The sequence below is a fragment of the Otolemur garnettii genome, unplaced genomic scaffold, assembly GCF_000181295.1.
Source record: "Otolemur garnettii isolate 467f Iridium unplaced genomic scaffold, OtoGar3 scaffold00041, whole genome shotgun sequence".
Taxonomy (NCBI): Eukaryota; Metazoa; Chordata; class Mammalia; order Primates; family Galagidae; genus Otolemur; species Otolemur garnettii.
This window is the reverse complement of record NW_003852436.1, coordinates 14,006,274-14,021,249: the sequence shown is the minus strand read 5'-3', so window position 1 is coordinate 14,021,249 and position 14,976 is coordinate 14,006,274. Positions and strand designations below refer to the sequence as shown.

Genomic DNA, 14,976 nt, shown 5'->3' with positions numbered 1-14,976 from the left:
ACAATTATGAATTGGGCTGCAATAAACATTCTAGTACAAATATCTTTGTTATAGTGTGATTTTTGGTCTTCTGGATATATACCTAGTAGAGGAATTGTAGGATCAAATGGCAGGTCTATTTTTAGTTCTCTAAGTGTTCTCCAAACATCTTTCCAAAAAGAAGTCAATTTATTGAAAGATGCCTTCACTTGTATTTTTATCATATTCACAATTGCAATGGACTCAACCCAACTGCCCATCAACTGATGACTAGATAAAGAAAATGGGGTACATACGCATATGTATCATGGATTACTACTCACTCATAAAAAAGAATGAAATAATATCTTTTGCAGCAACTTGGATGGAACTAGAGGCCATTATCCTAAATGAACTATGTCAGTAAAAGAAAAACAAGTGTGTATATTTTCACTTATAGTGGGATCTAAGCTGTAGGTCTACATGGGCAGACAGAGTGATATAATGGGCATTGGAAACTCAGAGAGGAGGTGGGGCATGGGAGTGAAATATTATCTATTGGGTACAATATACATGATTTAGATAGTGGCTATGCTAAAAGTTCATATGAAAAAGTGCTCAAGTGCCTCAGTAATAATCAGAGAAATGCAAATTAAAATCACAGTGAGATACTACCTTACTCCTTTTAGAATGGTCATTACTAAAAATAGATATTGGTGTGGATGTACAACTTATCCATTTAATCAATAACCATTGTATCTATTGAAATTTAAAAAAAGTTCTGCCTGGTTGAAGACCTCGTTTAAAGTCTATCATAGTAAAAGAAATTTCCTGTGGTTGGCAGACTAGGAAAAATACATTCTGACCTTAGAATGCTTAGTATGGGTCTGCTCTAAGTCTGGTCAATTTAATTTATAGTCTCTGCTAATAATGCTAATAGAGTCAACAGTGCAGGCCATGGAGCTAGTTGGACAGGCTGCCAGGACAACTGCCAAAGAGCCATGACTGATGGCTTGAGGTCTCGCAGAAATTGTGTGTAGAACCTCTGCGAATTTACCTTCATTTTTTATTTGTTCTTCTAGCCATTGAGAAACTTTTCCTTATTCCTTTATTTTGAAACTTAGTTATATTTCCCTCCACATCAAAGAGTCTCATTTTTTAAACTTCTCAAGGCATTCTGTAGAACTGAAGTAACATTGTAAAAATGAAGGTGGCTAGTCTACAGAGTCAACAGAAACTTAGCTTTGATGTCTTGGCGGAGACTTAGATGACATAGAGAGAGGCAGGCAACAGGAGGAGAAAGCACTATGAGCTGATTGTTTGTGCTAAAATATTTCCATGTGTACCTGACTGATTTTCATACTAAAAAAAAAAAAAAAGTAAACTTTCCATGGAATTATTCCAGAAGTGTGAAATTCAGGTAGTTGTGCTACAGATATCCCAACTGATAGAGTAGAGGGCCGCCTATACTTCGTGAATGGTAGATAAATGGTGATCATTTCCCATTAAATGGAATTCAAACCAAGAAAGAGTTGATACTTATTTGACGTAATTTTAAAAATTTTGGGTTGGAAAGGGAAAGAACATTTTTCATTAGATAAGCTAATGATGGAAAAGAAAGTAGAAGTGTGTGAACTTCTAAGCTCAGTTTCTTAAAAGGTAGTTTCCACAACTGGCTAAGACTAAACCTCTTCTGAATTAAAGAGCATCTTTTTATTGGCAACTCATTTTATTACTCAGCTGCCCTTTTGGCCTTCATAGTGTTTACAGGGCAGTGAAAAATAAGCTGATGATTATACATCAGGGTGTGTTATATACACTGTAAGAGAGACATGTTCAAGGAGCATCATAGGGTGGGATGAAGCTTTCCAGTTGACCAAGACTTGGGCTTGGATCCTGGCTCTGTCTTATAACACATGTGTAACCTTGGGCAAACCCCGAGAAACCAGCACTCAACACTTATTAAAGAAAATCAAGTAAGGCAGCTCACAAGGAACTTAATGGGAGAGGCACGATTAAGAACAAAGAATGGTGTTTGCTGTGGCCAAAGAATGTACAGGGTGTTATGGGAATAACAGAAAAGTCAGCAGGTTACATGGCAGAGATGTGAGTTTAAGAGTGTAGGGACAGAGATTGCAGCCAGAAGCCAGGACCTACAAATTCATGTGTGCATGTTGTGGACTTGGACAACATATTATAGACATGAAGAGTGAAGGAAATACTTTAACGTAGGAAGGCCAAACTTTCAAATTAGAATTTTAGGTAGGGCAATTGAACTGCCATGTGGGGAAGGAATGGAGCCGATGAGACTTGCCTGAGGGAAGTTGGTAAGTCATCAGGTGCTCCTGGTGAGAAAGGATAAGATAGGCAGAGAGCACACCAGGTGAAACTGACCTGTTCAGGCTTCCCAGGACTCTCCTGCTTGTAGCTCCAAGAATCCCATTTCCCAGTTTGCCTGATCTATCATGGTTTTAAGAACACTGCAAGTCCCATGTCCCAGGAAACCCTTTGATCCCAAGCAAAGCAGAATCACCCCATCTGAGGCTCTGTAGGTAAGGGTGAAATGGATAGGAAGGCTAATTCAAGTGGCATTTAGAAAGTAAACTCGCTAAGATGCACAATGTATTGGATGTTGGTGAGAGGAGGGGAGGTGCTGAAGATAGTAATAAGCTTTGTAGTGTGGTTGATGGAGACACCAGGTGTAACAGCGTCCCAGAGAGGCTGAATCACTGCATTATGTTTCAGATCACTGGCTTTTACCTCTACAGCCCCAGCCAATCATGCATCTTTTGTATGTGTTCATCATGGCAGTGTCCTCTCTTAATTCTAGATTTTTAATTGATTTGCAATTTGGGTTTAAATGATATCAATACAAGGCAATCTTTTAGTGGCTCTAAAAGCTTTGCCTTGCATTTTTATTGCCTCGGTGCAGTAAGATGGAAATGTGTAGAAAGATCCAGGCCATGGCCCAGTGAGATTGAGACAATCTGTTTATCCAGCATACAGGTATTGGTGTTTGTAACTTTTTAGGTTGTAAAGACAGGGTTAAATGTTACAGTCTGGTTCCCAAAACCGTCCATTAGTTTTGACATTAAGGCCTCATGACCTCTGGATGCTGGCTAGATTTGGTTCTCTAAACATGTCAAAAATAAATAAATTTCAGGCTACCATTCTTGTGAAATGAGTTATAAATGATGCCATTTAGAAAAAAAATGGGAAAAATAAGAGCAGCTAGTCAGTTCATTTTAAAATATTCAACTAGCTATTTGATATTTATGTTGTTTTTCCAATTTCTGGGTGGTGGCTAACATTCTTTGATTCTTTTCCAAACCAGCCTGATTGTGCAAGCCACAGACAAAGGGACGCCCAGCCTTTCTGATACAACCGTAATCAAAATACAGGTGACTGATATAAATGACAATGCCCCAGCTTTTCTCTCTTCTGAAGCCGTGGAAATTGCAGAAAGTAAGTGTGGCAATTTGGAATGGTGGTCTTGATTAACTTGAATGTCATTTACCATTTCTTTTCAGCCAGAGACTGTGTTAAATATGAGCACAAAAGCCATGCAAGCTAGATGGTTTTTATCTTCTTTTTACAGAATAGAAAATGGGTGGTCATAAGTTAAATATCACATGGCAAAGACGTCACTGTATTTTACCATGTATAATATGCACCCACGTTGTTGGCCCAAACTTCAGGGAAAAAAACATCTTTTGTTTAAATGTTTTAATTCAACATTTTACATGTTTATATTTAGGAACTTGGGGTTTTTTGTCTATTATAAAGGAATTTTGTAAAACTATCAGCTCGATTACTAGCTCCCACCAAAAATATACAAAGAAAAATAAATCATTCTTCATTGTAAGTTCATCCCAAGTTCAGCAAAACCGATTACCATATTCCAGGGTACGATTTTGTCTATGTATGTTGTTATTGATTTCCTGTTTCTTTTTTAACACATAAGCATAAATTTAAAGAATTTAAAAACATTTATATAGATACGGAATTAATACGATACGTGTATGGTACACAACCTTATTTTCTCCTCAGATATTTGGGCAAAAACGTGTGCATTACACATGACAAAGTACAGTGAATGTTAAAGCTGGGATTTGCATTCTGATCAGTGGGAGGCCACCTGGCCTTGCCATTCCTCACAACATCTGTTTATGTGCAGACAGTTTTGAAAATGAAATCTACTCTATGAGGAGGCATATTTTCTTGACTATGATAACCGTTGGGGAACCTCTTCTTTCTGAGATGCAGTAATGTTCACACCTCTGTCAATATTTGCAGGACACAAGGAACAAATAATAAGTGAATTGAATTAACTGCATGTTGGCTGCACAAAGCCATCATTTTCTCCCAGAATAACCTAAACATCAACATTTGTACCACACCAGTAGTGGATGTTGAGCTACCCAATTTCAAGTGTATCTGAAATCTTCAGAAAATCTTCACTGATACATTTTCATTGTTTGTATCTCTGGGTTATTCCATAACTCTGTTGCCTGTGAACCCAAAGTTGTCTGTGATCAGTGGCTTCCCTGGTAAACTCAATCCACCTCTTTACAGTTGAAGTGAGAATGCTGGTGGCCTCCTGACCTCTCTCCTTTCACTCTAAATACCAAGCTCATTCTAAAAAATGTTTTCACTATTTCATTATAGTCACTTTCCTAACAAATTATCACTACCTCCCACAGAGAGATACACACCAGACATCTCCACTACTACTATTAGACTATAGTATTATAGTCCACAAATAAAACAGCTCTCTACTTTTGCCCCTCACATATTTACCACATTGTCATTTGACATTATTGAGGCACTCTTTTTAAGCACACACATTCATGTTAAAAATACAGCAAAGTGCCCAGTATTGATATAACACAAGAACAAACTGCATACATCAAAACATACTGAATGGGGTAAGGTGTGTGCTTGGTAAATGTTCAAGCTGGAAAACTGAAAATTATGACTCATAGACAGTGGGACCGTTCTGAGTATTTTGACATGTTCTTTCCACCTGTACCGTACCTATAAGCTTAAAAACAAAGTCCCTTTCGTGAAGAGTTTAGTCTGGACACATGAACACATGAATGCGTGTGTTGCATAACATACACCATCTATTTTATGATTTTTTTTTTTTTGGTTAATGATATTAAAGACTTATTTTCATGGGTAGTACTTTGTGTACTTTTTCTTTCTGTAGTCTTGATAGTTTCAAGAGCCAGATATAAGAGAAGGAAGCAGAGTATCTACCATTCCAAAACAAATAATTTTGCCAAGCTCAATACAAGGATATAAGTATCTAGTTCTAACTTCAGTACCCAAAGACTTTCATGTACCTCTGGCCTACTTTTCAAAATTTCATCCTTTGCATTATCATTCTGAGTAACAGCATTCCTCCCACTCACATCCTCATGAATATATGACTTTGATACAGGAATGTTTCAGTACAAATAAGTGGCTTAGAATGTTTCTTCATCCCAACATTGTGTTGTAAGCATCTGATGAAAAAATGTAACATAAAAATTGAATGTGCCCTACATCCTCAATTCCCTACTCAGCAGTGAATTTTCACATTTATTGGGCTTATAAATTCTTCAGAGTTTTTATTCAGTCCATAATGAGCTTTGTATGAGAAATCAAGCCAAGAGAGAGAAAATTGTGTTGGACTTAGAGGAAAAATGCTTGGATTGGGTTATTAAAGAATTGTATCTCCGAGGATGAATTTTGATGGAGACTGACATTGCTCGTGACTATTGCAGATTTTTTGCCTGGTGCAGTCGTGACTCGGGTGTCAGTTCATGATATGGATTTGAATCCAGCTTTCATCTTCAGTTTCACCCCAGTGGGAAATCCTGGAAGCAAATTCACTATTGATCGGAACACTGGAGTAGTGATGTTGGTGGAAACATTGGATTTTGAAGAAGTTGCTGAATATGAGCTGCTCATCCGAGTTTCTGATTCAGTGCACCACACGGAGGGGGCACTCTTAGTGTGTGTGCTGGATGTCAATGATAACCCACCAGTGTTTTCTCGAGATTTCTATCAGGTAAAGCGCTTGAAGAGAAGCTGAAGACAGCAACTAGAAAGCATCGGGAAAAGTATAAGCCTTTCACTGTTGATTACTACCTACTAAATTAGGTAGACAGGTATTCCCTGTCCTTATTTGCATAAATTAGCACTGCAGGTTTTATATTTAATATCATGGAGGCTGTAAGTACAAGTGGAAATGAATGTCTCATTCAATTTAGTTTTATTAAATGTTTTATTTTTCTTATTTTTAGGAGCTGGAATCCAGTTATTAATAACAGTTGGAACTTGCCAAATATTTTCTAAGTCACAGATAAGATAGTCTATATGATCTGTAGTCAATTTGGGAAAATTCTTTCTTTTCTAGGTGTGTTTTTAGAATGTATTGGTTAACATTTTACAGAAAATAAAATCACAAAAAACTGCAAAGTGGAAACTTTAGTTTTCAGAGCTTAGTATTCATAAAAGTAAGAAAAATCATAGCATTCAATGAAGTGGCTGGAAAAGGACCCCAGGATAGTTGACTGCAGCAAATTAAAAAAGTTAAGCGTAAGGAAACTAACCTAAGCAGTGATCCTCTGTGAAGGCTTGCTTGGATTATGCAAGGTATATAATGTAATAATCTATATTAGGGACTGCATTAACTACTTTTTGCCATATGAAAACACCTACCAGCACACCTCTTGGGGGAGGGGCACCACTACAACTTGGACTTTACCTAACAAATGCAAACAATGTGGCCTAATTGTCTGCACCCTCATATTAACCTGAAAATTTTTTTTAAAGTATGAATCAAAAAAACATTGTCAATCCTATAAATCAATGCATCTGAGAAAGGTTGTACTGTATGGTTTTCATATCATAATGAATAAAATCACGTCATGTCACGACACTGTTCATCAACATGTCCTCAGTAGTCTTTCAGCACGGTGTGTTTTTTTCTCTTTTTCCCTCAGGTCACAGTTCCTGAATCAATACCTGTGGGGTACTCAGTGCTGACTGTGTCAGCCACAGACGTAGAAAACAGTGAGAACATTACTTACAGAATCCAATCCTCTTCTAAGGCATTCTTCATCGATCCTATGAATGGTGAGTAATTTTTAGTAGCATTAGTGCATGCAGGGTTGAGGTACAGCTGTAGTCCCCAACCTTTTTGGCAACAGGGACCGGTTTCATGGAATACAAGTTTTCCATAGAGTTGGAAGTAGGGGTAGCTTAGATTCCAATAAGAAGCATGTAACTTAGACCCTTCACATATGCTGTATACAGTAATGTTTAGTTCCTATGAGAATCTAATGCCACTGCTAATATGATGGGAGGCAGAGCTAAGGGGGTGATGCGAGTGAAGGGGCAGGGGAACGGCTGTAAATACAGATGAAGCTTCACTGGCTGGCCTGTCACTCATCTCCTGCTGTGTGTACCAGTTCCTAACAGGCCACAGATGGGTATGCAGAGGTTGAGGATGGAAATCTAAAATAATTCCTTTCAAATGCTTCCAAAAGAATCCCTCACCTCTGCCTGCTGGAATTATAAGCCCTACACACATTTTTTTTTCCAAGTCAAATGCTGCAGTAGCAAATATCAGTGTTTTTTTCCCTTCTCCATTTTCTCAGAGCCTGTAAAGCAAAAGAAATTGTTTATATTTCTGGTAAGTGCTCACAAATTCAGAGAACCCCAGTATAATAAATGCCTGGTTCATCTGCACAACCAAACGCAGTTCAGGCAATTATCCCAGGGCTCCACAGGAACCAAAATGATGTCAAAGGGATTAATTTAGTACTGAGGACTTCATGTTACTCAAGTTTAAGGCTTTTGTCCCAAGCCAAATACAAAAAGAAAATGTCAGTAATATCATCATCTATACAATAAAAATAAGAATGATCAAAAAAGGAAAACTGTTCAAGCATGTCTACTAAGTAAAAACCATTATGGTGTTTGGCTTTATTTGATGCCTTCCAAGGCTTTTTGTCTTTTTATCAGCAAACAAGACATGTGTGGTTGTTAAATGCAAGTGATTCCAGATTAGAACAGTTAAACAATGTATACAGAAAGTTTAACAGTGAGTGGACATTAAAAGCTAAATTCAATAAAGATGAATGAGTAGCAAAACAATGTGCCTAACAGAGCACACTAGAAAAGAGCAGAGCCTGGGACTCATCACACTGTTGTTCCCCATCTCTGCCCCTCATTGCATCATTTCACAACTGACCTGATTTAAAAATTAATCTCAGGATTACGTGAAAGGAGAATAGTTCTGAAATACCAGTATGAAGCCACGGGGCGTTGTAAAGGGTGAAGTGGTTAAAGTTGCCACACCGACTTTAACTGGGTGAAAGACTACTGCCTGAGTATAAACATGTCAGGAATTGGGCTCTCCTGTTCTCCTCTGTCTCTCTCTTTCTCTCTCTCTTTGTCTTACTCTCTTTTTCTGTCTCTGTCCTTCTCTCTCTCTGGTGTCAGATGATGCCATTTGCCACCCTGGCCACAGCAAATGACAGTGTGCAAGGTGGTCCCTCTGAGCACTCAATTCTTAGCAACACCCTTACTGGACATGTGTTATCAACACACTTTGCAATGAGATATTAATTAGAGTACTTTTAAAATGTTACATGTTATCAGGTCAGTTTAGTTCACAATGGGACTCTAGTTGAAATGTGACATTTAGATGTCAGCATCCTATACTCCTTTTTAGTGACCATACTCAAGACACATTTGTCTGAAAAAAGGACAAATTTGTCTTAGAAAAATGTTGTAGCATCATATTTTTAAAAATATATATTTCTATATTGAATATAATATTAAACATATTTCATTCTAAGTGGAAAAATTACTGAATTAACTATGAGCTTTAGAAAAGGCATCTCTATAATTAAGCAATGGTTGTAATTCTGTGTTCCGTAAATACTGCTTTCATTTGGCCTTCATGTCAGCAAGTATTTCCAAAATAAATATCTTTATGCCAAAGTATTCACCTCTATACATGTGCTTGCGGGTAGTGGAATGGATCTAAACTTTGCAAACAAGAATGTATTTTTTAAAAAATGGTAATGGAAAAGGGGGGAGTGGAGAGAGGGAAGGAAGGTGGGGGTGGGCGGTCATAGGGTGTGACACACCTCTTGGGGCCGGGACTTTACCTAACAAATGCAAGCAGTGTAACCCAGATCTTTGTACCCTCAATGATTCCCCAATAATAAAAAAAAAAATTAAAAATTAAGTTAAAAAATGGTAATGGAACAGCTTACTATATAAAAACAAAATTCAGAGAAATTTGTGGCAAAACAACCTCAAGCAGCACACATATTTTGTAGAGTGAATGCCGTGAATCTCCCTTCTGGATCTTAAGTGTTATAAAAATATAAATATACTAATTTTGAATTTCTACATGGAGTCATTATTAATTTTGACTTAAATAGCACATCTAACAAAGAGCTAAACACATTAGGGGATAATCAATAAACATTTGCTGACTAAATGGATCGTGAAAATTTAATTCACATCAAAGTATTATGTCTTGTTTTTCAGGTACAATATTTACTATCAATCCTGTGCTGGATAAAATATCAACAATTCAATTGCTAGTCGAAGCCAGTGATGGTGGACTTCCTGACCTGAAGGCTCTTACCTTGGTGGAGATAGAAATACAAGACGTGAACAATCATGCCCCTGAGTTTACAGTAGAATACTACAATCTCAGCCTGAGTGAAGATGCTCCAGTTGGAAGCACACTTGTCATGTTTTCAACCATCGACCATGACTGGACCCGTGAAAACACATATGTGGAATATTCCATCGTCAGTGGTAATTCACAGAACTATTTCCATGTGGAAACTCATTTCATTCATTCAGTACATCCTTATAAGCAAGTAGGTTATCTTGTGTTGCTGCACAATCTGGACAGAGAAGCAACTGCCCGCCATAAACTTATCATTCTGGCATCTGACCATGGCTACCCTCCCTTGAGTTCCACAACCATCATCTCAATAGAAGTGCTTGATGTCAATGATAATTCACCTAAATTCAGCAGTCCGGACTATTATGCCCATGTTAAGGAAAGCACCCCTCTAGGGAGTCACATCACGGTGGTCTCAGCAGATGACCATGACGTGGGTTCACATGCAGAAATCATCTACCACATAACCTCTGGAGATGAGAAGGGACATTTCTACTTAGAAGAAAAGACTGGAGTTCTTTATCTAAGTAAACTTCTGGATTATGAAGAAATAATAAAATTCACTTTAACTGTCCAAGCTTCAGATAAAGAAAAGAAACACTTTTCCTTTGCAGTTGTGTTTGTCAACGTTCTAGATGATAATGACCATGTACCTCAGTTTTTGTTCTCAAGCTTCAGCTGTGTTGCTCCAGAAAATCTGCCTGTTTTCTCCACCATATGTTCTGTAAATGCTTTGGATTTTGATGCAGGGCCTTATGGAGAACTGACCTATTCTATTCTGTCGCCTTGTTTCACCCCTCATGGAATGCCTTCTGATCATGATCTGTTCTTCATTGACCCTTTGACAGGGGACATTCATGCTAAGCAAATCCTTGACTATGAAAATGGCGATAAATACTGCCTCACAGTTCAGGCCAAAGACAGAGGTGGCTCAACCGCCTCTTTAATGGTTTGGGTGGATATTGAAGGGATAGATGAATTTGAACCCATTTTCACTCAAGACCAGTATTTTTTCACCCTCCCAGAAAAGAATAAAGTAAGACAGTTGATTGGCAGAGTGGAAGCCTCAGATGCAGATGCCGGTATTGATGGAATCATTCTTTACTCCCTTGGAACTTCATCTCCATTCTTTTTAGTAAATAAAACTAATGGAAATATTTATTTCATTAGAGCCCTTCCCCCAATAAAAAGTCAAATCAGCAAAGAAGACATCATGGAAATGAAAATAATCGCACATAGCCCCAAACCAGACTCCAAGTTTGCATCTTGCAAGGTTTTCGTGAATGTGTCTCTCTCCTCTGGAGGAATGTATGCAGCAGGAACCACAAACAGCTTTTCTGTGAGCCTTACAATCTCCTGTTTAGTATTTCTGTTACTTGTCTGCATTCTAATTGTGCTCATTTTAAGACATAAACAAAAAGACACCACAAGCAATTATGAAGAGAAGGAAACCTCATCGTCTTTAGATATCAACTTAAAAGTGAGCAGGGATGCCACTGTACTCAAGGCCTTCCCGAAACCTAATGACTGCAATAAAGAAGCAGGACCTGTGGACCTCATGCCTGATTGGTTGAGTTTAATAAGTATCATGGAGAAGGATATCGTCAATCTGCACAGGCACTCAAACTCCAGTGGTCACTGTTCTGTAGATGGAGAAACCGCGGAAGATAAGGAAATTCGGAGGATAAATGAGCATCCTTATAGAAAGGACCCAGACTCACCTCTGAGTGACCGGGACTCCAGGGTTCCAGACTCGGGAATCCCCAGGGACTCAGACCAGCTCTCCTGCCTGTCTGGGGAAACTGATGTGATGGTCACTGCCGAAACAGCAGAAGCCAACCAAGCCTTTGAGGAAGGAGAGCAAGGAGAAGTCTGCAGCACCACGTATGTTCAACATAACATGTTGCCCCAGACAGTTCAAAAAAGAGAGGCCAAAGAGGGCATCCTAGCTGATGTCAGAAAAGAGTCTGTCTTTCCTACAGGTGATCAGGAAACAAGACGTGCGCCTCTTGCAACTCAGATCACCTCTAATCATGCTAGAAGAGGCAACTATCACTGGGATTATCTCCTCAGTTGGGAACCCAGATTCCAACCTCTTGCCTCAGTCTTTAATGATATTGCAAAACTAAAGGATGAACATTTACATACACCTGGCATTCCAAAGGAGAAGAAATCTTTTGTTTTTCCACCCCCTTTGATAACAGCAGTAGCTCAGCCTGGAATTAAAGCAGTTCCCCCACGAATGCCAGCCGTATCTCCGGGGCAAGTCCTTCAAAAGCACCCACGCTCCCCCATCCCCTACCATCTGGGCTCTCTGCCCGAAGCTATGACTCCCAGTTTTTCTCCATCTCTTTCCCTATTGACCATGAGAACTCCTGCCATGTCTCCACTAGTGTCAGGTGGAGAATTAGTGGGAATACACGTAAGCGGTACATGCTATGAACTTAAAGCAGAAGACGAAGCTCAAACCATAAAAACCACTGGGATGCCAAGCACTGCTCACCATTGGTCGTGAATGACTGAACAAAACGTTCCCAGGCAAGCTCCTCGAGATTGGGTTCATTCTCATCTAAAAGCCTGATTTAGTCAAGGTTTTTAAAACCTGCCCCTTAATGTTTCTAAAATTTCTTCCAGCCTTAATGAGAATTAGTTTCTCTTTTCACCCTAATGTGCTGCTTTCAGGACTCACACGCGTATATGTCAAGCAGTGTGTATTCTGTTATACCTGTTTTCTGTAATGATTAGATTTCCAAAGGACCCAGTGAACTTAAGTGACTGCCGAAATGTTTATATGGAAATAAAGTATAGCGTGCACCTTGGCCACATTGCTGCTGATTACACTGCCGTATTTGAAACAAATTGGTAAAGGCTAAATAGGGAACGAATTTAGGACAGAAAGTAACAGAGAGGGGACATCTGGAGGGATGAACTTCCGTTTTAAGATGAAGTCACAGTCTGTGGATCTGACATGGAGATGCACTTCTCCATTTCCCCACATGCCACACTTGTTGAATTTAGCCGTAATTTGAATTTCAGTGTCTTTCGAAGATATGATGAGAGATTATAAATGAAATTTGCCATAACTCTGTGCCAATGGGAAAAAGTAAATAAGATAATTATTCCTGATTAAATGAACCAGAAATGCATGTTCTTGACAGAGGGCCAGGACTGATGGTCACAATACTTACATAGTTGGCTGCCATCTGAGATGCGTTATTTTGGCCTTCTTAACAAATAGAATGGTGACTTTTTTCAATTCTCTGCCTTGTAAATTCATACTTCAAAGATTTGAAGATTAATTTATAAAAATTATTTTATTTTCTTCTAGATATAGTAACTTTGGGTATAAAATAATGGATCCACACAGTGTCAGTTTTTAAAGTTTACATAGGTAAAATTTCACTATTAGCTAATTAGCATTTCATAGAGTAATTTAGCAATATATTTTTAAATGGGATTTTTTTTAATGTAAATGTTTCTCCTATAAAGAATGAATTTCAGAAGTCTTTCTTCCATTTGCTTATGCTCATGTTTAGCTTTAACAGTCATCAGATGGAGGGGCAACCTGGTTGCAACAATTCTGTTCTGTATAGTTACTGTTTCAGAAATGTAGTGGTGTTGTATGGTGCACATGTGTTATGTAATGCTATATCTTCCTCTCTGGCGAGCCTGAGAATCCATCAAAGATTCTTATTCCTTTCAGGAAGGCAGAGTGTATCCTGATGACAATGGTCCAGAAGTTGTCTTCCCATAGTAGGCGCCATGGCCTACTCTTAGGGTAACAGTTTAGGAAAGCTAATATGAAATACAAAGGTATGGTTTTCTTGCTACTTATGGTGGACTTATTTCTGCTTTGGAAATATTTCCCCTGTGTTCCCCCACACACACCCATAGGTCTCATCTGTGAAATTATATGAACAATTAATTTCTCTTCACTGAAAAATATGGCAGAGCTTAGTGTTTGCTATCTAATATCATATTGTAGCTAAATAATTCTGTAGCTTCCTATGTTAATGTTATGTATAACATATCTTTTCTGACTCAGATTGAGTATAAGTGCATAAAACCACTTTATATATTGTATGAAACATTTCAGACTTCTGGATAAGCCTGAAATCCTAGGAAAAGCTATTTAGGTTGGTATACATTAAAATAGGACTGATACATGTTCCCCCCCTTTCTTCATGGTGTCTGGGGAAGGTTTCATGACAACATATTTAATCATATAAATGTTCTAATATTTATCTCTGATTGTTTTCTAAAGAGTGCGTTAAGCATAGGAAGAACTTCTAATACTATTTTTTTTGTAATTATACATATATGCACGTTTTATGTTGCAACAGAATTATTTCTGGAAACTAAGAACATTTCATTGTTTTTATTTAAACAGTGTCTTCATTTACTTATGCTTTAAAAACGTTATCCATCTAACTGATCCCTAAGTTATTTGCCTGTGACTTATTACTCATTCTGGACATGATTCTGCATATTTTCTAACCACTTGAAAAACAGAAGACACGAAGTATTTAAAGTTAACTTACCAGTATTTAGGGGATTTTTAATTGATGACTTCATTAATATTGCAGCCAGTACCACAGCACCACCAAACAACTGCTATAAGTGGGATCGAGGGTAAAAATGTGAACTTCCTGGTGAAGGGATCATAATAAATCATATGTCAGCCCTTTCAACTAGAGTGCTTTTTCCCTAAGTAAACAATATAATTTGTACAGTTTTCCTTCAAGTTTAATATTAACTTGTCTCATATGTTCTGTGTTATTTCGCTGATCTACGCACCAGCTTTCGCACTCTGGAGGGGGTACAGAACTTGTTAGTGGAAAATCATATTAAGCCCCAAATTCATAAGCTATAAAATAAAAGACAGTTGTCTCTTGTGGAATTTTGGCTGCCTGAAATTCTGGACTTTCTTGTTGGCAGCCTTAAAAATACTGGTGTAAATCAGTACCAAATGGATATCAAAATTCCATGTCCTAGTAGTAATCATTGAATTGGCTTCCAAAACAGATTCCTGGGCAAAGGAAAAGAAAACGCTGTATCTTTAGGGATTCGATCATTTAACTGTTTTTAAAAATACTAAAATGCACTATGTACTACTGGCTGCCTACATGTATACACATTTAGTCTATAATAAATGTTCAGTTAAGACAGGATTTGTGTTTCTTATCCTGAGAGCCCTTCTTGCTGTGCTTTCTAGAAGTTATAATTATGACAATTAATTATTAATTTTGCATGCAAATTTAAAGCTATGTTACTTTTGCTTTGAATCGCCACATACCTTAAGTTTAAAA

General features: G+C 38.0%; 1 protein-coding gene across 1 annotated transcript in view; it reads left to right on the top strand.

Moving 5' to 3' along the window:
- The window catches only part of DCHS2 (dachsous cadherin-related 2), a 239,355-nt gene extending 227,060 nt beyond the window's left edge, over positions 1-12,295 (top strand). Inside the window, exons 18-21 of the mRNA XM_023513453.1 lie at positions 3,293-3,423; positions 5,730-6,016; positions 6,954-7,086; positions 9,520-12,295. Of these exons, the coding sequence (XP_023369221.1) occupies positions 3,293-3,423; positions 5,730-6,016; positions 6,954-7,086; positions 9,520-12,182 (3,214 nt within the window). The 3' untranslated portion in view covers positions 12,183-12,295. The remainder of the gene's footprint in view (positions 1-3,292; positions 3,424-5,729; positions 6,017-6,953; positions 7,087-9,519) is intronic.
- Positions 12,296-14,976: the final 2,681 nt, after the last annotated feature.